This window comes from Carassius carassius, chromosome 43 (assembly GCF_963082965.1).
Source record: "Carassius carassius chromosome 43, fCarCar2.1, whole genome shotgun sequence".
Lineage (NCBI taxonomy): Eukaryota > Metazoa > Chordata > Actinopteri > Cypriniformes > Cyprinidae > Carassius > Carassius carassius.
The window spans coordinates 24,055,115-24,082,261 of record NC_081797.1 but is presented as its reverse complement, the minus strand read 5'-3'; the positions used below and the strand labels follow the sequence as shown (position 1 = coordinate 24,082,261).

The window sequence follows — 27,147 nt, the reverse complement described above, 5'->3', positions numbered from 1 at the left end:
AATTCATTGCCACAGATTTTGCATACGCTTCGCAGTTTTTCATTTGGTGTTTTAACACAAACCTCTCATGGGGGCGGGGTTAACACTGATCTACTCTGATTGGATAGTGAGCTTTTGATGGACAGGTGCTCTCTGACCGGGAAGTACAGACGTCACTCAGTGGCGCACATATTGGAAAGCTCTCGCGGTGAATTGTATTACTAAATATGTAAGATGACGCCACTCTGTGTCTCCTGAGAGCTCATCTTTACAGACTGAGATGATCAAAGGTCAAATATTATTTACATATTTAGTAATACAAGGCATGACGAATTGCATACAAATCACTGTGAGAGCTTTTTTTTTTATTATTAATGCAGAGAACAAAAACATACAAAAGTATAAACTTACATCAAATAATATCAACCACAAAAAAAAAAAAAAAAAAAAAATAGAACTTAAGAAAAAAGGGCCAAAATCTAAACAAAATTACACAAGGAGATAAAAGGCAGAGCAAATCTAACAGTCCCTTTAGCTTTCTTATGAGTAGATACTGAAATGACATTCAAATAGTTTTCCATTTCTTTTAGGAAAACAGAGAAGACAGGTTTACAGTTGGAGAATTTGCATTTTTGAATGTGAAAAAATTGTTTAGGAAAAAAATTTAATTAATAACAAAACTGTTATTTTTGTTTGTGGGGTCAGAGTCATAATACCCAAATATAATGTTTTTCATATGTACTGAGAAGTATGGTAAAATCTTACACTTGACAAATACACCAGTGTCATCCCAAAGTTTCTGAGTGTAGTGACATGACCAAAATAAGTGTACAGTTTCTTCAGAACTCGAACAAAAAGAGCATGTAAGATCAATGTCAGATTTAAATCTTTGTATACACTTCTTTACAGGGTAGAACCTGTGTATGAGCTTAAAATACATTTATTTAATTTTGTCTGTGAAAAATTTTTTTTGCGGGAGAGACCAGATTTAATCAATCTGGTCTCTCAATTTAATATGCGCAGCACGAGCCACTGAGTGACGTCTGTACTTCCCGGTCAGAGAGCACCTTTCCATCAAAAGCTCACTATCCAATCAGAGTAGATCAGTGTTAACCCCGCCCCCACGAGAGGTTTATGTCAAAACACCAAACGAAAAACTGCGAAGCGTATGCGAAATCTGTGGCAATGAATTTAGAATCCACGATTAGCGAAAATGAATATTTGAAAAACATTAACAAAGAATGAAGCATTTTTGAAGAGCCTGTTAAATTTATGCGACTGAGTTCTTTTTTTTCACTTTCATTGTGTTTTTCTTCTTTTGTAATGGCATATTTTTTATAATTTCTGAAAAAGTTACGTTCAGTTTTATAAAGTTACATTCATTATTATTGAACCAAATGTAATTCCATAAGAACTGACCTTAACTGAAAAATGTACTGTTTACAACTCTCTTCCTACATTATTGGCACACTATTTTCCTATTTAAGACTGTAAAGCTGCTTTGACACAATCTGTATTGTATAAAGCTCTATATAAATAAAGGGGAATTGACTTGACCTCACCTTAATTTTCTCTGTATGCATGTGGACAGAAAAACTAAGAAAATCAGCTGGCTTAAAAAGGACCATCTCATTATTCATTTTGCAATTGTGTTGACCTCATCAGGTCAGGTGCTTTTGCTAAAAGATCTCCTGGCAGGAATGTTGTATCAAAATGATGGCCATTAGTGGGTGGTACTAAACTCAAAGGAAAATGTGATGCTTTTCTTAGAAGAGTCCAGCAATGTCAGCACTTGGAAATGCTTCCAGCGTCTTCAGTAAGAACCTTGTGCAGCACTTGGAACAAGCTGTCTTGTCTAAAAACCTGTGGAGCTAATGAGGGTTACTGGCTGCAACAGTCAGCAGTAATCTCAGAGCACAGAAGATAAAAATTTATTGGTGATCAGAGCACTAACTTTGTGTTAGCAGAAATGTAAAGGCTCGTTGCTTGAATTCAACGCCCTTTGTCAATCTAAACCCAACTGGGGAAAGTCCCATTAGGTCTATAATACCTGAAGAAAGCTATTCCCAATCTCACTGACAGTTTGACAAGCGCTGTATGAGGCTATGAATCCTATGTGATTAATTATGGTTAAGTCTTTTACACAAGGCTAAGACTTGGAATAAATTAGAGAACAGCTGATAATTTGCACATCTATATTCAGCACCAGTTAATTTCAATGGGTTAATCTCATAAAACCACGTGTTTATCTCTTGGGCAGACACTAGTCAGGATGTCTACATGGAAGAGAAGGAGGTGGAGGAGTTTGAGCCTAAAACGGATGAAACGTTCCTCGTCCAGCAGAAGCCTGTGTCCAGAGCAAAGCTAGAGTCCCGCACAGACTCCACACAGGTACAACATCTGTCCTCTTACCTGCTGATGCACTGCCAACCCAGCTTCAATATATGTGCTAGATGATGAATTCAATCAGATCTTGTGTAGCATTTTTGCCTTAAGTAGCTCCCTTTTATAATCACGTAAACATTTTTTTTTATTGTTCTTCTTTCTCACAATTAAATGTTTCAGCAACATATTGAGATGTTCAATCATGATGTAAATTTTCAAGCCAACACTGAATAATTCCAGTGGGATTTAAGAAAAGTACTTTAGATTCACAAGCACAAAGATGTCTGTGGTAAAGAGTCTTTCCCGTTTCGTTCGACAAAAGAAATTACAGTCCTACCTAAACCTAAACTTAATAGAATTATTGTTTCGTATTTTCTAATAAAACCGAATGAAATGCTCTGATTCATTTTCAGGGGAACAATCGAGAAAAGCCCTCAGGATTGATGTTTAGAGATGGGAAGAAGCGCATTGACTATATACTGGTCTATAAGAAATCCAGCCCTCAAGTGGAGAAGAGGTGCACGTTTGAGAGGAACCTGCGGGCGGAAGGGCTAATGCTGGAGAAGGAGGTACAGAACACAATCTTTCACCAGATGACAGTGGTATTTTACCGGTCATTTGTTTGGATTGATTCTTTTGCCCTTAAGGAAAGATCACAGAGTGCCAGCAGAAAATAGACACTAGACTTGCCTGTATATATATACTTATATATAAAATAAGTATTGTCAACTGAAACAAGTAGGGGTTTGGACCCCAAAAACTGTATTTGATATGTTACAGCTCATGCTGATAAGTTTTAGAACAGACCTAATAATGTCAGTTCAGAGTCAAAAACTCAAGGAGTCTGCATTATTTAATTCTATGTGGTTTTCTTAGGGAACTCTTAATGCTCTATATTGGTTGCTGAACACCTGAACACTACTTTATCAAACCTACTTTACTTCTCCCAGATCTGTCACACCATTTTATACTGTAGCACAACTCCAGCATTAGTCATTCTATTTTTTACCCATACAGCTCTTTTGGAGGTGTGTTTGTAATGTCGAAACATACAGTACAAAGGTACAACCTTTTTCCAAGCTCGGTAGCAACATCAGCTTTTCTTAGCTCCGCTACTTTACACAGATCCAAATAAGTTTCGACACTTAAAAAAATGAACAAAACTGTTTTTCAGTAGGGTATCAATGAAGTTAGATGCTTAACCAACGGATGGCAAACTAAATATCACATGCTTTTATTTGTTGGTTTATTAAGTTTGTATTATATTTACATCAATGTTCTCATTAAAAAAGGCTCAGAATGTTGTTCCCACTAGTTACACTTGAATGAATAACAAGTGGTTGTACGTATACTGATCATTTAGTAGGGGCTAGTTTAAAACAATGCAGTATGTGGATTTTTAATTAGAATCATACTTTAGTTTGAGTCATATTTCTAATACATAATATAATAAAATGTAATTGTAATGTGGAATGAGCCCAAGTGAGATAATTCATTGGGAGCTTGCATCTGTTTCAATAGAGGCATGTTGTACACAAAACTAGCTACTTTTCATATGATGCTGATTTTATTTTATTTTATCTTTAATATTTGAGATTACATTGAACAGTTCTCATTCTAAATAACATGAGATCAGACTTCTATGAGAACTCGATAATTGATGATTATTATGTAATTAATTTTGTATTGTATTACTAATTTAATTTAATTGTATTACTTTTTCCATTTAATGTAAATATTGCTAAAACAAATTATTTAGACATTTTGAGTTGTAAAAATGGAAGACAAAAAAATGAACAAAAATGTATTTAGATTTCATATACATTTTATTTTTGAAATCAGTCTGCTCAAAAACTTCAATTCCCAATATTATAAAACCAAGACATGTAATTGATTATATGTCTGTTATATGCCAATATTGAGTTGTGTTTCACTTTGACAGCCCTCACTAACAAACAGTGATATCCTGTTTGTGAAGATTCACGCGCCGTGGGACACGCTGTGTAAATATGCTGAGCAGATGAACATCAGAATGCCCTTCAGGTTGAGATGACTGTCACCATGCTCTACTACACTTCATACTGTACTGCATGTGCATGCGTTGTGACTGTATGATTTATATTTTTATAGGAAAAAGTGTTACTTCACAGACTGGAAGAAAAAAACTATGGGCAGGTAGGATACTACAGAGCTCTCACTGTTCTGTGTTTACACATATTTGGCTGATATTTAAACGTCCCATTTTTCGTGCTTTTTTTAAGCTTTGATTGTGTTTACAGTGTGCAATATAACATGTGTTCATGTTTCGCGTGTAAAAAACTGTATTTTTCACACAATTCACTTATCTTTATACCGCTGTTTTCACTGTCATAAAAAACGGGCTGATGACTTCCTTGTTCTATGAAGTCCCTCCTTCAGAAATACGTAACGGTTCTGATTGGGCCAGCGGTTCCTGTGTTGTGATTCGACACCAGCTGAGCGCACGCCGCCCTCCTGGAAACGCGATTGGGCTAGTTTTGAGAAGCAAGTGGGCAGGATTTGTTTTAAAAACCTGGCAATCCTGATCTGAACACAGGTGCTGTAGATGTACTTATAATCACAGGAGCGTTTTTACTGACGAGATACGCATGAAATTTGCGTTTTATTTTTTTTGCACAGCCCTAACATCTATTTAACAAAGCTAAACAGCGTTGCCCTTTGTGTAATAAGTTACAGAAACTGTTAAACTCACCAACTTAAATAATAAAATACACTTACCGGTTGTGGTCCATAAACAACGCCTTCTCCAGACAAAGAGGGAACTGCTCCATCTTTCAAGAATAATCTTTGTGTGAATCTGGCATTAAACTGATTTAGATTGAGGAAGCTGTCCTCAGCAAAATGTGCTGCACATAGTTTTACATGTGGATTATAATTTTCGGGAACCGAGTTAAACATAAATTGTAACCATTGATCTCTAAGTACAGCGTCCCTGGGAAGCCCAAACAAAGGTGACTGGACTCAGAGATGAAAATAACAGAGTTTCAACGACATGTCGAACACAAACGCAGCTCTTCCTCTTCTCCGTCGGAGCGCAACAAGACCACGCCCCCTTTTTTGTGTATTCATGTGGGCGGAGGTTAGTCAAAAACTGCTTTAGTGACGTCATTACTGCAGGAAGTAGAGGGATGTAGTCCAAACGGGTCGTTCATTGTAGGCAAATTCTGTTAAAAAAAATATGTCCCTTGGCATTGAACTTTGAGCTTTAGAATTTTACAGATATTATTTATACTCTAACAACAACATTACACACTAACTAAAGTTTGAAACATGGGATCACGAAGAACGGGACCTTTAATGATTGCATTTTATTTGCATTAAAGTCAAAAGCTTCTTCGTTGCCGCAATTTAGTTCATTTTCTTCAAATTAAATTTGTGTCAGACTCTAGATATAGAGTTAATTAGAAACTACCATTAATAATTTTTTTTAGTCTGCTTGTTGGAGATAATATCTAACTTTCGAGAAATGCTAATGTGAACGTATGTCCACAGTCGATTTCAGTTGAGATTTCGTCAGTTGAAGAGCTGGCTGCCCAGAAACCCCATGAAACTGGATAAAGAGGCGTTACCAGACCTGGAGGAAAACGACTGCTACACCGCCCCCTTCAGCAGGGCCAGAATGCACCAGTACGTCCCTCATCCATGACCTTGTTATTAACAAATCTCATGTCTTCTCAGAAGAAAAAAAATCAATGGCACCTTTTGCTTTCTGTGAAAATGATACTGCAATTAAATAGCCATGTCTTCATATACATTTTCAGCCATGGTTTGCTAACTGAAGCTGAACCACAATCCCACAACCTTCATCCACCCATGAGCTCGAGGGACTTTGTGTCCACCGCAGGTTTTAGCCTCAGCTGACCCTTTCAGAGCAGATTTTATGAAGCAGGCATTTTCAGAGCACGTACTTGATGCACTTGAACCTGATGACTGTTTGTGAGTGTTTGAGTTATTGGTTGCTGACATCCACTTTACATAGTGACGTGACATTATGATGATGCCAAGAGGAACGCCTTTGTGTGACTGCATTTAAAACAAGTATACAGCTACTCCAATCTTGATTTGTGCTGCATCACTCATGACGTTTGATGGCAAAAATCTTTATAGTATTCCTGCAACCAGTGATGATTTACAAGTTACGCATGTTACTGAGCGTTATCAGATTACTTTCCCTAAGTAATTAGTAAAGGAATGCATTACTTTTATTTTTACAAGAAAAGTTGCTTTTTATAAATAAATAAATAATGCAATTAGTTACTTTTTGTGGAGTAACACAATATTGTAATGCATTAATTTTAGTAACTTTCCCCAACACTGCCCACAGAAAAGCATGCTTCTGATAGGCTAAAGCAAGTCTTAGGTATGTCAAGAGGACGCAGGATCTTGCTACCTTCTCAGGGAACCATTGCTACAGTCATAACCCAAGGTGTTCCCTTTTAAGGGAACTTGCACTGTGTCCAAATGATAACGCTATGAGAAACAAAATTTATGAAAGTGCCCCAGTTATATATTTGAAAGGTTCATAATTTGGTTTTCGGGAGTCCCCAATAAAAGGTTCACTTGCATGCACTTGCACTTGAATCATCTCTCATGAAAACAGTGTCTCAGTGCAAAATATATTTTATAGGCAAATTTTACAAGGAAATTTGGAATTCATTTGATTTTGAGGTGAAATATTGTCACCTTGGAATTATAATATTCTATCTGACATTTTTGTCAAAATGTAGTTATTCACATATTTACATTGTGTGACATCTTATTTACATTAGGTGAGGTTTCTTTTGTTAGCTGTGTACATTTTGGGCCTTTTTTTAGAAAACAAAAATGGTTTCTATCTACAGAAGTCTATGGAATGCAAAAATTTGGAACTCAGTATCTCAAAACTGCTCAGAAGGCAGAACCTTATAATTACAAGGCGGCAATATCACCTGAAAATGTTCTTGACAGGTTCTGTGAGATTCATTCCATCCAGGAAGAAAGCCAATCTTTAATGAATGAATTTTTTCTGTAAGCTGAGACGGCTTTAAGCCACAAAATCTGCTCTGAGCTTTATGTGTTGGGTCAGCTGTGATCCTCTCTAATTTAATATTTACACTGATGTACTAAAGCTATGAGTACTGATCTCTAGGCTGCTTTGGTGTGTTTATATTTACTGTATTCAGTTTAATACATGCTTTAATACATGCAACTTACAACAAATTTCTGTATTAAAACAATGTACTTTGCTTTCTTGAAGTTTTACTATCAACAACAGAGAGACGTTTTTCTCAAACTCAACCAGAAGCAGGATAGTACATCATGTACTGCAGCGCACAAAGTACGAGGACGGGAAGTCTAAGATGGGTAAGAAGAAGCTAAACTCTTCAAAAAAACATCTTCACCAAATGTGTCACAAACACCCCTTTCTCACTCCGCAGTCACTAAATTCTATCTTTATCATATACACAATGATGTACCATATCTCTCACTCATTATTAATACCATTTCTCTTTCTCATACCTTTCTTTTATATATGATCTTTTTTTTAAGTAATGGTCTTGTACTCTATCGCATAAGTTGTCATTGTTGTGCGCTTGCTTAGACCTTTGTTGTGATAAACAGTAAAGTGTGTTCAAGCGCCAGCCAAGAGAGTTTAAAGAAATACCCTTTGTGAGAAGCAGTTAAATCAGCGGGTGTTAAAAGCAGATCATAAGTGTATTTATTTCTTGTCTCATTAGTGTTTAGCGCAGTTGTCGTTGCTAGGAAACACTTGTTTGTTTACTGTGTTGAGACGTGCTGCGTTTGGTCTCGTACTCTATCGCATACGTTGTCATTGTTGTGCGCTTGCTTAGACCTTTGTTGTGATAAACAGTAAAGTGTGTTCAAGCACCAGCCAAGAGAATGTAAAGAAATACCCTTTGTCAGAAGCAGTTAAATCAGTGCTACACCTGCAGCACTCTCCAATAATTTCTCATTTTCCCACTCCCCCCGTTTGACTGGAAGAGGTGGAGGTACTGGTCTGCTCATCTCTAATGATTGGAAATTTAATCCTTTACCATCTTTGGGTATCAACAGCTCCTTTGAATCTCATTCACTTACTGTTACCTACCCTTTTAAAATACATTTTGTAGTTGTCTATCGACCCCCAGGACCACTGGGTAACTTTTTGGATGAATTAGATGTGTTGCTCTCAACCTTTTCTGAGGATGGTACTCCCCTAGATATGCTTGGAGATTTCAACATCCATCTAGATAAACCTCTGTATGCTGATTTCCACACTCTGCTTGCCTCTTTTGATCTCAACCGAGTGTCAACTACTGCTACTCACAAATCAGGCAACCAACTGGATCTTATTTATACACGACACTGCTCTACTGATCATGTTCTAGTTACTCCACTGCACACGTTGGATCACTTCCTCCTCACTCTTAACCTCAACATGGTCCCTGACACTTCACTTACCCCTCCACATGTCATCTTTCGACGTAACCTATGCACACTTTCACCCTCCCGGCTTTCTGCAATGGTTTCATCTTCACTTTCTTCCCCTAAACTGTTTGCATCTTTGGATGCTAACAGTGCTACTGATACTTTCTGCTCCACTCTTACATCTTGTTTAGACACTGTTTGCCCCTTATCTTCCAGGCCAGCCCGTAACACCCCTTCTTCCCCTTGGTAATCTGATGTTCTACGCGAACACCGTTCTAAGCTTAGAGCTTCTGAAAGGGTGTGGCGCAAATCCAGAAATACTACTGACCTTAATGTGTATCAGTCACTCCTATCTTCTTTCTCTGCTAATGTCTCCACAGCTAAAATGACATACTACCATAACAAAATTAACAATTCGTCTAACTCTCGCATGCTTTTTAAAACATTTTCCTCACTTCTTTGTCCTCCTCCTCCCCCTCCTGCTTCATCTCTAATAGCTGACGACTTTGCAACGTTTTTCATTAATAAAATTAAACACATTAGTGCACAGTTTTCCACACCACAATCAGACAAGCTCATATCACCAGCAAACTTACACTCACTTTACAAACTTTACATCCTTCTCTTCACTCTCTGAGGCAGAAGTCTCAAAACTCATCCTTTCTAATCACATCCCTCCACACTGGTGTTTTTCCCTCATCATTTAGACAGGCACGTATAACTCCACTACTTAAGAAACCCAACCTCAACCCATCTCTTTTAGAGAACTACAGACGAGTTTCCCTTCTTCCTTTCATTGCAAAAACACTTGAACGAGCTGTGTTCAACCAAGTCTCTACATTTCTCACACACAACAACCTCATTGACAGCAACCAATCTGGCTTCAGAAGTGGACATTCAACTGAGACTGCCTTGCTCTCAGTTGTTGAAGCTCTAAGACTGGCAAGAGCGGAATCCAAATCTTCAGTACTTCTCCTGCTTGATCTGTCCGCTGCTTTTGACACGGTTAACCACCAGATCCTCCTATCAACCCTACTGGCAAAATGCATCTCAGGAACCACACTTCAATGGTTTGAGTCTTACCTATCAGATAGGTCCTTCAAAGTATCTTGGAGAGGAGAGTTGTCTAAGTCACAACATCTAACTACTGGGGTGCCTCAGGGCTCAGTTCTTGGACCACTTCTCTTCTCTGTCTACATGGCATCATTAGGATCTGTCATTCAGAAACATGGCTTTTCATACCACTGCTATGCTGATGACACTCAACTCTATCTCTCATTCCATCCTGATGATCCGACGGTTGCTATTCGCATCTCAGCGTGTCCAACAGACATTTCTTCCTGGATGATGGACCATCACCTTCAACTCAACCTTGCCAAGACAGAACTGCTTGTGATTCCAGCAAACCCATCGTTTCATCACAATTTCACCATCACGTTAGGCACATCAACCATAACTCCTTCAAAAACAGCTAGAAGCCTTGGAGTTATGATTGATGATCAGCTGACTTTCTCAGACCACATTGCTAAAACTGTCCGATCCTGCAGATTTGCTTTATTCAACATCAAGAAGATCAGGCCCTTTCTTTCGGAACATGCTGAACAACTCCTTGTTCAAGCTCTTGTTCTTTCCAGGCTGGACTATTGCAATGCCCTCTTGGCAGGTCTTCCAGCCAATTCTATCAAACCTTTACAATTAATTCAGAACGTGGCAGCAAGATTAATTTTTAATGAGCCAAAAAGAATACATGTCACACCTCTGTTTATCAATTTGCACTGGCTTCCAATAGCTGCTCGTATAAAATTCAAGGCATTGATGTTTGCCTACAAAACTACCACTGGCTCTGCACCCATTTACCTAAATTTGTTACTTCAGACTTATGTGCCCTCTAGAAGCTTGCGTTCTGCAAGTGAACGTCGCTTGATTGTGCCATCCCAAAGAAGCACAAAGTCACTTTTACGGACTTTTAAATTAAATGTTCCCTCCTGGTGGAATGACCTACCCAACTCAATCCGGACAGCTAAGTCCTTAGCCATCTTCAAGAATCGGCTTAAAACACATCTCTTCCATCTTTATTTGACCCTCTAACTTTAACACTCACTATTCTAATTCTATTCTTTAAAAAATCTAACTACCTTTATAATCTTTTTATATTCTATTTTCTTTTCATTCATTATGCAATTGTATGTGTGTGTGTGTGTGTGTGTGTGTGTAAAGACCTCTAACACTAGCGTGCTCTATTCTTTTTTATTCTATCTATTTTCTTTATATTATATTATTTAAAATCTCATGCTACTGTAGGTGTACTGTGTTAACCTAACTGAGACTTGTTATAGCACTTATATATCATTGCTCTTTTTGTTGTTTTTGATTGCTTCCACTGTCCTCATCTGTCGCTTTGGATAAAAGCGTCTGCTAAATGAATAAATGTAAATGTAAATGTAATGTAAGTAATGGTTATTAAGAAGCTTACAAATTTGGTTGAATCCAAGAATATCCAGGTCAAACATTTCCTCAGAATCAAATGCTTCAGGGTCATTATTTGACAGTTCAAACTATTAAAACATTATTTTGCTTAATTGAAATAAAGCTGATGACAAAACACAAACTTAAAAGAGTTATTTTTTTTTGTGAAAAATGTTCATTTAGAACTGAAATAAATAAAATAAAACACAAAAATACAGAAAATAAAACTGAAAAGAAAATCAAATTAACACAATATTGGAAAAAAACTGATTACAAAGGACAAAAGCGCATAACAAAATTAATAAAACAAACTAAAATTAAAAAGAAAACTGAATAAATAAGTCAAAATGTTAAGTCAAGTTACCTTTACATTTATTTAAGAGTAAATCATATAATACTGCTGTTTTCATGAAATTCACCCATTGTCAATACATTTCTTAATAGTTGTTAATCCATATTTGAAGAGATGTAGTGATATAGTTTTATCTGTAACAACCTACCATATCCCTCTGACCTTTTTAACTGAATGCCACTGAATACCAATAATCTCTCTGTTTGTCCTCTCATTTTGTTATCACACTTATGCCCTTCTTATTTGGGTTTCTTGTCTGCTTGCTCTTGTGGTTTTCTGTTGATTAAAGCTGGCCTTGCAATTGGGATTTTCATGTTAATAAATTAATACCAGTGACCGCCCACTCGCTCAGACCGGATCAGATAGGGAGAAGAACTCTAAATCCCCCATAAATCCCTGCACTCAATCATGCCACTGCAGCTCAGCTCAATGTCCTACTAGTGAACTCAAAACATCTGCAGAAAATGAAACCTAACTTTTAAACTGTGAGTTTTTATCAAAAAGCTCTTCTGTAACAGTCAATAATGCATCTTTGGTAGTTGACCTCAGGCTCTCAAGCCTTAAAGAAATGTTCTGGGTTAGATAGTAGCTGTGTTTGTGGCATAATGTAAGAAATAATGTGTTTTATGTAAAATTTGCAATAAAAGTAACCCTTTTCTGTGTAAATCCCAATCCAGGCTCATTGGAAATATGTGACTCTGCCTCTACTTGCCTCAATATTTCTGTCAAACCTGAAATATGTTGATCTAGGTACATCTTGCTGCACTTTTCAGGTGACACGTAAACAGCAAACACAATAAGTAAATATATTTTTTCTCCATTGCAGATGCAGATTAACATAAGAAATCAGTTTTGTGAAAAAAATAAATAATAATAATAATAATAATTAAATAAATAAATAAATAAATAATGTGCCTATGTGTACAAAATGGATGCAAAATAACATTTTAGTGTTTGTAGCACGTAGCATGTTTCACAGCAAGTTTTAAAGTGAAATGTCTATTTCAACTGGAAACTGCAGTAAGATTTATAAATACTGCAGGTACTTTTTGTAGAAATGTGGGTAAAGTCATGTATTTCCCATTTCAATTTCACTTTTTTTTCTGTGTGATGCTTCATTTTAATAGAAAATTAGAATAAAAAAAAATAAAAAATAAAAACATTTTTTGTAACTTTTCAAACTTAGGCAGAAGTGTTTCTGTAGCTCAATGGGTAGATATAAAGTGCAAGGTTGTGGGTTCGATTCCCCGGGAACACATGATAGATAAAAATTGATAGCCTGAATGCACTGTAAGTCGCTTTGGATAAAAGCGTCTGCTAAATGCATACATTTAATTTAATTAAAATTTTAAGTCATAGTTAATAAATGGTTAATTGTGAGAACTGGCCCTTAAAATAAAATATGACTTTTGGGGGGGGGTTGGGGGGGGGTGAACTGTCCCTTTAAACCAATCACAGCTTTTTTTTTTGTTTTGTTTTTCAGACGTCTGAAGATCAATAGAATCTGAGAGTTGAAAAGCTTATGAATATTTCAACCAAAGATGAACAATCTGTCATCATTTTTTCACTCACGTTTTTCCAAATGAAGTTGCTCTTTTCCATGCACCATGCAAAGAATTGGAACTGAAGCTTTTACAAAGAACGAAACCTTAAATAAATAAATAAAGCTTTAAAAAGACACAAACTCCCAAGGAAATATAAAAAAACATAGTTAATTTAACTTGCCTATTAAATTTTTCATATTTCAGAATGATTACTGTAAATCAAGAGCACTTCTACTCTGCAAAGAGACAAATACACTTTTACACAATTGGCATAAATATAAAATAACATCACTGCCTGTCTCCATTATAAGAGTTAAATAAAATGATTTTGGAACAACATAGTGAATGATAATATAATTTTGGAAGAACTATTCCTAGTTCCCTGTCAAAAGGTACCTTGCATAGCCAGACCTTCAAACTGAAGGTCTGGAATTTATGGCAGCTTTCATTGGTCAAGACCCGCCCATGAGGCCGTTTGACCGACACGTTCAACATCCAGTCACAGTTTGTTTCGTTCATCGTCACATTTTGAGGCGTGTGTAAAACTCTCGGACGTATTTTAAAGATTCTATGCCGCGAACTTTAAATATTTCACATACTTTTGAAAATCAGGAGTTTGGTTGATCCTGATAAGCGCTGTTCGTCACAGTTGTAAACACGACGGCTTTCTTCTTTCGTGAGGGGGTTTGGCTCCATGTCATCTTTGTTTCCAGGCAGAACGTTAAAGAACGTGACACACACGTCTCGCGGAAAACCGGTAGAATTCAACCAATCCGATAACAACTTCGACATTTCCTGAAGCGTTTCCACTTTTGTGTCCCATATGCATCAGACATTTAGCCAACGGTCCGTGTGTGCTCCTGTTTACTATGTTACTGAGGCCTTATTTTGTTAAAGTTTTTGTAGCTGCACAAACCAATTGCAAGCCTGCCAAAAAGTGCAGAGCCAACTGCTATTTAAGTCGGCCCAGAGCACCATCTCACCAGACTCTCCTCCTTCAGTGAAGAGACCATCTCTTTACTGACTCTGCAGTCACAGAGCTGAGCAACCGGGTTTGAGTGATCCCACTCTGGCACAGGTCCTGCATGCTCACTCCCCTGTAGCACTTTGATCCACCAGTGTATTTACACGTAAGGAACAGTGCACATCATTACTTCAAGCAGCTCAATTCTTCTAGGCGGATCGGAGTAGAATGCTGTCACCGATGTAACTGAGGTTACTCGCTCCATATTATTTCCATTTATTATTCAAACTTCTGTACATGACAACATTCTTCGGTCTGAAGTGCTAACATTGCTTGAAAAAGGTGGTGTACAAATGGTCCCTTTAGTGAACAGTGAGTCAGGTTTCTACAGCCACTACTTCCTTGTTCGCTAGAAAGATGATGGGCTCAGACCAATTCTCAATCTCATGCGAAGGCTATTCAGAATTTTTATCTACCTTTATTTTACCAGGAAATAATCCCATTGAGATTCAGAATCTCTTTTTCAAGGGAATCCTGGCCAAGACGGCAGAATAATAGTTCCAATTTAAAAATACATATACAAACATTTAACAGAAAAAGACATTTTGGCAATTTAAACATCATCTCAACATATTCACCAGCAGCACTCAGTAACAGCACATGTGCATTTAGTACTCAAATAGTTCTTTATCCTCATTTTAAATTGTGTCATTGTCGGTAAATAGTCAAATTTTAGCTTATTCTGCAATTTATACCGGGAAAAAGGTGCAAAAACTTTAAAAGCACTTTCACCTAAGACAGTTCGCGTTCGTGGAATATCATACATGATTTGGCCATATGATCTAAGATTACACTTCCTGGTAGTGTCTTTTGGAGTCAGAAGAGAACATAAGTAAGGAGGCAGTTTACCAAGTGTGGCCTTAAAAAGAAAAATATACCAGTGTTCCAGCCTGCGATTGTGCAGAGATGGCCAACCAACACTCTCATACAAGTTGCAATGATGAGTACGAAAATTGGAATTAGTCAAAAATCTTAGTGCTGCATGATATACTGAATCCAGCATTTTCAAAGAAACTTTGTTTGCATGCATATATAAAATATCACCATAATCCAGCATTGACATAAATGTTGTTTGTATAAGTGTTTTTCTTGTACTAAAAGAGAAACATCCTTTGTTTCTATAATAGAAACCCAACTTTACTCTTACTCTTACTTTACTCTTTACTGTTTGAAAGACAAATTTTCTTCTAAAAGGAAACCAAGATATTTATAGACTGATACTCGTTCAATTACTTTCTCATCTAGTGTAGCAATTTGACTAGCATCTTCTGTTTTCCTTGATTTAGAAAAGCACATCATTTTCGTTTTATCAGAGTTTAGTACAAGTCTCAATTTCTGAAGATTCTTCTGAATAATTATAAAGGCAGATTGCAGATCCTCTATAGCACTTGTCAAGGCTGGAGCAGAACAATACAAAACAGTATCATCCGCATAAAAATGACATTTAGCATTTGATACACAAGTCATTTATATAAATAGTAAATAAAATGGGACCCAAAATGGACCCCTGGGGAACACCATTTTGTATAAATAATGATTTTGAGGACACACCATCAACATGAACACTTTGTGTTCTGCCACTCAATAGTTGCCAAACCATTTGACAGCTTTTGGAGACATTCCAATATCCACCAATCTCTGAGACAGAACATAGTGGTCAACTGTGTCAAATGCTTTTGAAAGATTAGAATCAATAGCACTTATAAAATCATTTAACACTTTCATAGTGGCAGTGACAGTGCTATGATTTTTACGAAAACCCGATTGCGAATCATGTAAAATATTTTTTGTTAATAAGAAGTCTTTTAACTGGTCACTTATAAGCCCTTCTAAAACCTTGGCTAAAGCAGACAGCTTAGATATAGGCCTATAATTATTTGGGTTTGATCGGTCACCACCCTTTAATAAAGGAGTGACATATGCTGACTTCAAAACACTTGGTATTAATCCAGTTTCAATGGTCAAGTTGAAAATGTGTGTCAAAGGTTCTGCAATATGTTCAGCAGCAATATTTAAAAAGTATGGTTCCAACCCATCTGGACCAGCAGATTTCTTAGTATTTAACCCTATTAGAGCATCATACACCTCCTTTGTTCCAATACAAACAAGATCAAAATCAATAAGTAGATTTTCCCAAGACAAAGAGTCATCCTCTTGTCTCTGATGTTTTGTTGATTGGTCAAACAACAACCCAGAAGATATAAAGTGCTGATTCAGGGAATCTAACATACTTTTCTTGTCTGTAATAATTTTATCGTTTAACTTCAATATATTTGGCATAACAGTATCCCTAGCATCAGAAGACAGTGATTTTATAACTTTCCAAAATTTTGAGGGATTAGCTGAGCTATCACATAATTCATTTACATAAAAATCTGATTTTGCTTTACGTATTTGAGAGACACATTTGTTTCTCAGGTGCCTAAAATTTTGCCAGTCTGAACTATTTTTGGATTTTTTTGCCATTGACCAAGCAAGATCACGGTCATGAATTAAATCAAACAATTTCTCTGAAAACCACGGATTATCACGGCCTTTAATTTTATATTTCCTAAAAGGTGCATGCTTGTTTATAATATTCAAAAATAGTGACATAAAATATTTCAACGCTATTTTGGGATCTGGTATCAAATTCACTCTGGCCCAGTCACAAAGATTAAGATCAATACAAAAGGCTTGTTTACAGAATGACTTCAGATTTCTCTTAATTATAGTACGCGGTTTACATTTAGATATCCTGGCATCTCTCACACCTGCAATAACGCAGTGATCACTCATATCATTTGCAAAAACAGCAGTAGCTTTGTATTTCTTCGGCACATTTGTTAAAAACAAATCAAGAAGCGTAGACTTGTCAGGATGTTTAGGATTTGGCCTAGTAGGTGAGTCTATAATTTGAGTCAGATTCGCTGAGTCACAAAAACTTTTAATTTGATTTAATTTGCAGATGTTAGCCAATTCCAATTTAAGTCTCCCATTAAAGCCAATTCTGTATATTTTATAGATGACAAACAGTCAGACAATGAGGACAATGTTTCCTTTGGAGCAGAAGGAGGTCTATAGCATCCCGCAACTGTCAAAACATAATTCTGCGATAACTCAATATTTAACACTAGCAATTCAAATTGTTTAGGCACAGACTTGGATAATTGTACTGTTGCCTGTAAACTATTTTTTACATAGATCGCCACTCCTCCACCTTTAGCACGACGATGAGTTCGAAATAAATTATATAAAAATGTAACTATCAGGAGTGGATCTACCCAGCCAAGTCTCGGATAGCACCATAATATCAACATTTGTCGATTTGGCCCAAATTCTGACCATATAAATTTTTGGTAATAGACTTTTTACATTTATGTGCACAAAACCAATACCTGACCTCTTTAAATAATCAGCAGGGGTTTGCAGAGATATCATATCTGTCACAGGACCTGGGTTAGGTTGCACATTTCCTGACATCAGCAACATAAGTGTAATTATACATTTCAACATACAGTGCTTTCTGCAATTTTTAAAGTCCCCTCTCATTGTGATTTTGGGCCAATAGTTTTTTGATGGAATAAAACAGTCATTTAAAAGGAGAAGACTTAAAAGATGCTTCAAGTCTCCATGTTGTGAAAACAGGCTCCAGTCATACATCCAGCTCCCCTGACTGCCAACTAGATCCTGTGCATAGCCAGTAATCTTTGACCGTGATAACATATAAAATGCATTTGAAGAAACGTTATAGTTACTCACTGGGACCTCCCGGTGCACTTCATACTCTGAGATTTTAGGCAGACAGAGCAAAAACAGCAAGGCAAGAGTCATAATTGCCATGATAGACATGCACACCACAGAGCAGGGTAGCCGGGGTATAGTTTGACGAAACAGAGCAGGGTATTCGGAGTGTAGCTAGTAGAGATCCAGGGTTATAGCTGATAGCTAGTGAAGACCCAGGCTGCAGCTGGTAGCTGATGGAATGGAGGCCAGGCTAAAGCAGGAGGCCAAGCTGTAATTAATGTAGACCCAGGCTGTAACTGGTAAAGTCAGAGTGATACAGCTTTACACCAAACATGATGAACACATAGATCGAGGCAAACGCGTTGCTCAGCAGCAGATGGTTTGTAGTTAAAGGGCCAAACTGTTTTAACACAGCACATGGAATAGTTCTCCAGTTAAAAATTGTTAATAAGTTGTGTGGTAAACCACAACTTTTCAATTGGGTTGCACCAAACGTTGTTTAAGGCAAAAAATAGTTTGAGAAGATGTTAAAATCCATTAAAAAACAAATTAAAACTAGTTAAAACAAACAAACACTAAACAGGACAAAGGATAAGCTGCCATCTTGGAAAGTGGGCGGGATCTACTAGAATGTTAACTTTGAAACAGATCCTTGGCAAATATGCAACGAGGACTAGTTTACTGCCTGTAGATCAGAAAGACACATACTTTCACATTCAAAAAGCTCCCCATCACAGATCGCACTTTTACGAAATGTAGGCACACAGCTCTTCTCCCTCTACGACAAAAGGGAATCCGCATCTTGAATTACCTCAATGACTGGCTGGTGATAGCTGGATCAGAATGGGAACTTATTACTCACAAGTCGTTGTTGCTCAGCCATCTGGAGCATCTTTTGCTGAGAATAAATTCAGCCAAGAGTTTTCTGACTCCCAGATGGCGAGTGTCCCCTCCAATATTGGCTCAAAAATCGTGTTCCGTCCCATGTGTTGTGCCTGGGCCAGTGTTTTATCAGGGTAACCCATCGCTGTGTCAGAGCTGCGGCCCCCTGGACAACTCCTCATCTTCTCCTATCAAGCGTGCAGTTGGGAGTGGCCTCCAAAAGGAGGCTATTCTCAACAGATGCCTCCAGCTAGGAAGTTGTTGAACAAGGGCCCAATCCCTTTCACACTCAGTCATTCGAGAGAATGAGCGAATCATTCTCTCATGGCTGGCCGGCCAATCGGCAGAAATTACCTAGTTATTAAGTTTCTAAAGGGGGCTCGGAGATTGAACCCGCCTTATCCTAGAACTGTACCTACATGGAACTTGTCTAGTCACCTTTATTTATATAGGGCTTTTAACAATAACAATTGTGTCAAAGCAGCTTTACAGTATTAAAGGGGTCATATGACGCTGCTTCAAAGAACTTTGTTTTGCGTATTTTTGTAATGCAATGTGTTAATGCGGTTTAAGTTAAATAAAAACACATTATTTTCCACGTAATGTACATTATAGTATAGTACGTAATGTACCTGGACGTTTTGACGTCTGGACCTTTGCGTACAAAGTGTTGGCATGGATCAGAAGCAATATTTGCACCACTCAAGCGCTGAACTGACCCTCGTTTGTAAGGCAGTCGAGTCCGGTGTAAAATGTTAGCACAGCTGTATAGGACTTTTCCCTTTTTTTTCGGGAAATTTCCTTCGAGAGTAAAAGTTAACCACCGTGTCCTCAGCGGTCTGTGGAGACTCCTATGTTTGTTTGATCCCAACACACAACACTTTTAACGGCCCTTTGGTGCTGACATTGTACCTCCAGCAGCTACAGCAAGAGAACAGTAATGACGGACCGCTGTTTCTATCTTTCTTTTAAATATCTGGATTAGACCAAGAAGTGCTTTGGGCTGTTTTGTGAGATTCATCCATTTAGTGTGTTGTAAATGTTTTAATAATTACATACAGTATAGAAACAGAAAAGACAATATGAGTTAAATGCTCAATATTACATTGATATTACAGCAATATTTTTTCTTCTGTTTTCATATGAATGTTTTTGCACAACAAACTGGGAAATTAACACCTGCAATCTGCCAAAGAGGATATTTTGCCATATTAGCCAGCCTTTAATGGACTAGGGAAATATTTAAGTGACAGATATATTTTATAATTCCATATTGATGACTAAATAAAACAATTCATGAACTATTGTATCTAGTCAACAATATAAAATCTCAGTGTTCTCCACTGTTACAGAAGCTACAGAAAAACCGGAGTTGTATTGTTACTTTTTTATTGCTGTTTTATTGTCCGCTTGGGACTAACTTGGTATTTTGCATATTCCTCATAAAAATACCTTTAACTAAATAAATATATCTTGACAATTTTGAGCCATTTTCCATCAGTTTTCTCCTACAGCTATTCGATATGGCTTAATCCAATTGCTGAAGCTCACACTATCCAGGCGCTCATTGCACCTGCATATTGAAAAGGCAAGCTCCGCCACCATTTACAGGATTGTGCCTGCTCTCAATTCCATTTTATTGAAAATGATTTGTGTTCTCAGTCATTATTTTCCCGAGCATCTCCCCTTGCTGTACTTTCGTCTCTGCCGTCAGCAGGCCAATTTCACTTCTGCTGTTATCTGTTTGTAAATGAGTCTCCTGCCAGAAGCCAAACATGCAGGAGGATGGATGTCATGTTAGCCGCAAGTTAATCAACCCGTAAAATCACAAAATAAATGCAGTCAGATGCACCCCGCTAGAACTAATTGAAAAGCAGTGTGATTTTATTTCTTAACATATATTAACTGTGCCAAAACATGAATAGTGTAATTTTATTTATTTATTTATTTTGTGCTGCGTTTGCAATACTTCAAACATCATACAGTATTTCAGAATATACGACCTGTGTAAACGATGCATATATAACACTGTACATCTCATGGAGAGGATACCCTAGGTATATATATATATATATGGGTAATAGAAAGTTAACTGAGGCCCTTCCTATAAATATGTAGTGCACTTTATTAATATTTAATACATAAGTTACTTGACTGGTTAGAAGAATTGGGCATTCACTAGTCGCTCTGGGGTGCGTTTCCGAAAACCATAGTTGCTAACCTGTTAGCAACTTAGTTGGTTGGCAATGGCAAATTGCATTGCAACCAACAAAGTTGCTAACTTAGTTAGCAACTATGGTTTTGGGAAACGCACCCCTGGTTGATTTCCCAACCTCACCCTAACTAACCCATCTGTTTCTGTAATCAAAATGTGTGTTGTGTACAATTTGAAAATTTGAAACATCCCACAATGTATCTTTATGGATTTTGTTGTGTTGCATTTTTTCATTATTTTCTGTTATTTCCTTCCATTTGTGGTGTCTGGGATGATGGCCAATGTTTAATGTGAAATGATAGGTTGTGTTTATGAAAGTTTCTTTAAAAAAAGGTTAGAAAATGCTTGTTTTTTTGTGTTTCCATCTATTTTGCAGGTATTAATCGCTTACTTGGCAACAGCACATATGAGGCAGCGTTTCCTCCACATGAGGTAAAATTCTTGAAATTTATTACCAGTCACAAGTTGTTGTTTTTTACCTCGATTTTTTGTTACTGATGAAGTGTTTGTGTGCGATGTGGCAAACTTTGCTTTTGTATTTCTAGGGAAGTTATAAAAGCAGACATCCGATTAAAACCCATGGGGCTCAAAACCACAGACACCTTCTGTACGAAAGATGGGCACGCTGGGGGATCTGGTACAAATACCAGCCTCTAGACCTCATACGGTAGGAAACACACACACAGCAGTAAAGAAGAAAAACTTTTATATAATATAACACAGTATATATAATATAGAAGTGTCTGGACACTTTTGGACACATTGGTTCATATTCAGTTAAGCACTAATATCTATTTGGTGATTGAGAAATTGCGTATTGCGTTAGATGAGAAAAGCATTGGAAAGCATTACAAAAGTAGCTTTAGAAAGAAATGTTTGAATCAATATTGCATAAATATTAATAATAAATGGGTATTACTCTTTTTAAACCAATATTGAAATATGAAACTAAAACTGCCAGTAGGCACAAAACACAACTGTGATGATCTGAGCCAGATATTTACAATGCTTTACTATGCATATGATTTTTTTAATTAATTTTGAAAACACAATTAAGTGCCTTGTGAATAAAGCCTAAGAGCCTAGTCTTCATAAATGCTTTCAGTCTGTTTGTTTGAGGCTTTCTCAAAAGTCTTTGTTTCTAAAAAGCTCTCGGAGACTAGAAAGGCAGTCAAATCCTGAAAGGAAATATTTGCTGTGTGAGAACAGTTAATCTCACTAACTCATTCATATGTGCAGGACTGTAATGGTATGGCTGACCGCGACTTTCTTGTGTAAATCTCTGCTGTAGACAAACAGAGCGAGAGAAAATGCAGTCTCAGGCTCATAACATATGTATATTGAAGCTGAATTAGATCCCTCAGCTCTTAAAGTGGAGACAGAAAAATAATTGCGATGGTGATCTGCAGACTCAGCATCTCTCTGAGAGTAAGGTCACCCTCCATTTTCAGAATGATGTAACCGTCCAGACCTGGTATGTTTTAAGTGAATGGATGTTCCTGTTTTAGTCACCTTGAGTCTTTCCTGCTGTTAATCTACTTTATGTATCTATCCTATGTATCTGGGGCATATAGGGTCATTGTGTGTGTGTGTGTGTGTGTGTGTGTGTGTGTGTGTGTGCTCTTATTTTTGTGACATATATTCATTTATTAAAGACATTTTTACAATGCAATGATTTAAATAAAGTTTGCTTAGATTGGCTAAGATTATATATTTTGCCCACGCGGACAAGTTGACATCAGCAGAAAAGAAATCCAAAGTTCTGTCATGAAACTCTAGATGGCACAGTCTGATAGGTCTAATGCAATCTGATTTAATGACATTATCACATGGCACAGACGATTGGTTTCTTTTTGCATCAGTAGCCAATGAGCTCACTGCTCAACACGCGCATACTTGGGTAGTGCTTGCTGTAGCAGTTGCAACACACTTCAGAAACCCTCCTCCATCCCCAGCTCCACCTGTATAGATCTGCTAAGGGGTATTAATTTATGATATATACTGTATAGGGGTTATTTCATGTATGTTATGTGTGCAGTAACAGTATTTCTTACATGCTCAAAGCAGCTTGTTGTAAATGTATTGGCAGTAGCAGCAAGATCTGTTCTGCCAAGACCACAAACACAAAATCTATCTATCTATAGGCAACGAAATGTTATTCATTTATGTAAGTATACATGTATGTACTTTGTATGTATTTAAGTATGTGTATATGTATGTATATATGTATGTATTTTATTTATTATTATTATTATTATTATTATTATTATATATTTTTTTTCTTCTTTCATTTGTATTTGTTTTTGTTGTTGTTGTTTTGTTATTTTTTTAGCATATCCAAATAAAATAAGTTTAGATTTTGGTAGTCTTAAAAACACATATTGATTTTTACTAAGTAAATATATAAATACTGGACACTTTGAGATACTTATTTAGAACTAAAAAAAAATCAAATTTATTAATTTTTTGTAGTTTTAGAACACATACTGGTTTCTACTAAATAATAATCTAGTCACTATGAACATTGGACAGTAGAATATTTACAGTGGTGGCCAAAATTATTAGAACACCTGACAGATCTGAAAATATTGACCTTTTTTTTCATAATTTTCATGAAACATGCAGATGGTTCCTCTGAGCACAAAAAAAATAAAATAAAAATATATTAATAATTAAATCAATAAATAAATATAATTCATCAGATTAAGTGATTTGTATTGTTTTATCCACTTTTAACTTTAATGTTTGGCATGTCCATCTTTTGCAGCAATTACAGCAGCACATCTCTCTGACATAGTGTCAGTATATTTCCTGAGAACTTGCCTTCCATTCTGCCAATCAAGCCAAAGGCTTTCCTTTGCATATACAGTAATGTTAATCAAAATTATTAGCTGGTATAAATATGAATGGAACCCCAATAAATGTCTTTTCTTGCCGATCTTTCATAGGCGGTACTTTGGGGAGAAGATTGGGTTGTATTTTGCCTGGTTGGGCTGGTATACAGGTATGCTGATCCCTGCTGCACTAGTCGGCCTCTTTGTCTTCCTCTATGGGCTTTTCACCATGGACTCCAGCCAAGTAAGGTTAGTCCCTGCAGGTATGTTTTGTTGTTTCAGAATAACCCCCAGTATGCCTGGACCAGGTCCCAGTAGTCCATATGTCAAAGTTTACCTGTAATGATGCCATTTTCATTCACCAGTGTCCATTGTTTCCCCAATAAAGCACTGATTCAGATTCGTTTTTCTGTTGTGTTTCAGTAAAGAGATATGTGAGGCCAACACCACCATCATGTGCCCCATGTGTGAAGGCAACTGCAGCTCTTGGACGCTGAGCGACAGCTGTGTCTATGCAAAGGTACCGTACATCCACCTTCTACTGGAATAAACAACTTAAGACCCCTTAGGCAATTTGAGAAGATTAGTCAAACTGACAGATTTTTAATGTTTTGGTTTAATATAAGTCAGCCACTCGAATGGTCCTCCTCAAACACAGTGTCCCACCCATTTTGATCCTGATAATGTCATTGATTCAGTTTACTTGTGCCATTTTGTGTCTTGGCATCTGTCCTTGTAATAAAATCATAATTTGGAAATGTGGGAACATGAAAATTCAAAGGTCAAGAAAACAATACATCTTGGTTTTGTGTTTCGATAAATAAAGATTCTTTTCCTGTAGACATTTTAATCCAAATACAATTTGTTTTGCTGAAAAGTTGTTTCTCTTCGATGTTTTAGTCTAAAGACATGGTTTACATTTGATTACAGAATGACTGTTTTTTTTTTTTTCTAGACTCATTAGGAAAGAATGTTTTGTCTGAAGTCAAATATATTCATATGTTTTAAATTAGTGTTTGGTCCTGGATTTTCAACATGCAAACCAAAGACAGATTGCCCAGGCTGTGCAGCCAGTACTAAGGACTAAAAAATGGTGGTGACATGAGAGAGGCTAATATCTGAATAAAACATACATAATTGGTTCCTGGCCAATTATGGCCAATCCTGGAGTGTTATTGCTTAAAGATTGCTCTTTCATAGCTCAAAAGACAATGTTGTCAGTTCTTTCTTGGTAACCCACTACTGTCATGAGTCTGGAAGCTACTGTCCTTAAACCTTCAGCAATTTGTTCCTACTGGTCCCACCCACATCCAGAGAAACATCTGTGTCCTATGTTGGGAAAATCTATGTTGGGAAAATCTTTAACCCTGATGATTATTTTTACGACCCACCAGTGATTTAATATCTGCCTGCTACTCTTCTGCTTTCAAAAACATCTGTTATGGTTCTTCAAACTCACTTCAAAATTCACTCAACAGGAGTTCTGATGAAAAAATCCCCATACAAGTCTTGCCATTCCTACCTTATCCAAAAGGATTAAATGTCAAATACTCTTTCCACGCAGGTTAAATAAACAACTATATGCGCTGTACATAAAACCTCCTGCCAAGACCTCAGATGTTCCTCATGACTTACAGCAAAGACTTCCTCTGCCAAAATCTCCGCCTCCTCAATAAACAAAGCTCCCAATGGGAAGCCCGAGCAACGGATCAGTTTGGCTTTCTACTCTAAAGGTATATCACAGTGGAGAGTCATTTGACACATGCCAATTAAGTCCTTTGCATCCTACCACTGGAGCTTTGGTGACCACCAACTCTTTCTCTGTCTTATCACCTGCTTCTTAAGGAAGATCATAATGCAGGCTCAGAAGAAGTTTATTAACATTATTCTGTCAATCATGTTTGAAGGGTACAGTATACTGTATAAGCAGTAGATTTGTTTATTTCTCTCCCATTATATTTGTTCAGCATCCCACCTCCTCCCTATCTCCACCTTTAGGCCCACATTTATAACTCTATAGTCCTATATAGTCTTTAACTAATGGGGGATATCTAAAAGTCATGGAAAGCACACTATCTGATAACCCTTTTTGCCAAAGCTGTTTATGTTTATCTCAAGAGAATTTGGGAAACTTTATTGCAAACTCCTTGCACTGAATTCTGGGGTCTCTTCTTGAGGTCTCTTGTACTACATGCATTTCTTAATTATTTACTGTCACTGAGTAAATGTTTTCGTTGTCAGACACACCATGCATTCAATGAAGTCTTGTGAGTGTTGTGATATGTTTGGGCTTTTCTGAATTATGTAGCTGGCAAAGTTTGTCTTTTGGTTCAAGGCTTATGTGAGTAGGTGGTCTTTCTGTGCTAATGCTTTCTTTCTCTTCACTGATGCAAATCAATATCAGAATGAATACTCCTTAAAGCCTAAAGAGTTGGATATTCTCATATTGAAGTCTTTTTCATTCTTTGCTTGGGGTAAAAGTAAGTTTGAAACACATGAGTATTGTATACTGTTAGAAAACATCCTGATGCTGCCCACGCTGCTGGGAGCACATTTAGGTGAATCTGTAATTATGTGCTGCACACTTTCCTGTCAATAACAAAACAAACATCCAAACAAAATTATACAGATATTGATATGTTTGCACAAGTTCTGCAATTTGGCACTTGATTTAAGTCATATTTCTCTTAATTACATATGTGACCCTGGACCAGAAAACCAATCATATGGTTCCTTTTTTTTTTTTTTTTTGAAATTGAGATTTCTACATCATCTGAAAGCTGAATAAATAAGCTTTCCATTGATGTATGGTTTGTTAGGATAGGACAATATGTGACTGAGATTAGACTATGTGAGTTCATTCAGTGTCATGACAGCATGACACAGCATATGGTTCCCTTGGAAGGGAACATATTGGGCTATGAATATTACCCTTGTTGCAATTTTAAGTATTTATGCTATAGTATTATTCTTTTCTTTTTTTATGGGTACTATTTGTAATAAAAAAAGCATGAACTTGCACCACTAACTCTTCAACTAAACCTAACCATGAGGTAGTTTCACTAACACATTTACATATTTGGCAGTGTTGGGGAGTAACTAGTTACATGTAACGGCGTTACGTAATTTAATTACAAAATTATTGTAACTGTAATTAGTTACAGTTACTACGAAAAAATGAGTAATTAAATTACAGTTACTTATGAAATTTTTAACGATTACAAAGGGGATTACATTTGAATATTTACACACATCCACATACAGATTTAACTGATTTCTTTCCCAAATTGCAC

General features: G+C 36.8%; 1 protein-coding gene across 3 annotated transcripts in view; it reads left to right on the top strand.

Moving 5' to 3' along the window:
* Positions 1 to 27,147, top strand: part of LOC132124628 (anoctamin-3-like) — a 93,900-nt gene that overhangs the window by 21,538 nt on the left and 45,215 nt on the right. For all 3 annotated transcript variants that reach the window (XM_059535735.1, XM_059535734.1, XM_059535733.1), the window contains exons 3-12: positions 2,240 to 2,370; positions 2,778 to 2,933; positions 4,307 to 4,407; positions 4,495 to 4,539; positions 5,896 to 6,030; positions 7,640 to 7,746; positions 21,397 to 21,452; positions 21,566 to 21,687; positions 23,969 to 24,103; positions 24,278 to 24,374. In XM_059535735.1, coding sequence (XP_059391718.1) covers positions 2,240 to 2,370; positions 2,778 to 2,933; positions 4,307 to 4,407; positions 4,495 to 4,539; positions 5,896 to 6,030; positions 7,640 to 7,746; positions 21,397 to 21,452; positions 21,566 to 21,687; positions 23,969 to 24,103; positions 24,278 to 24,374 — 1,085 coding nt within the window. The remainder of the gene's footprint in view (positions 1 to 2,239; positions 2,371 to 2,777; positions 2,934 to 4,306; positions 4,408 to 4,494; positions 4,540 to 5,895; positions 6,031 to 7,639; positions 7,747 to 21,396; positions 21,453 to 21,565; positions 21,688 to 23,968; positions 24,104 to 24,277; positions 24,375 to 27,147) is intronic.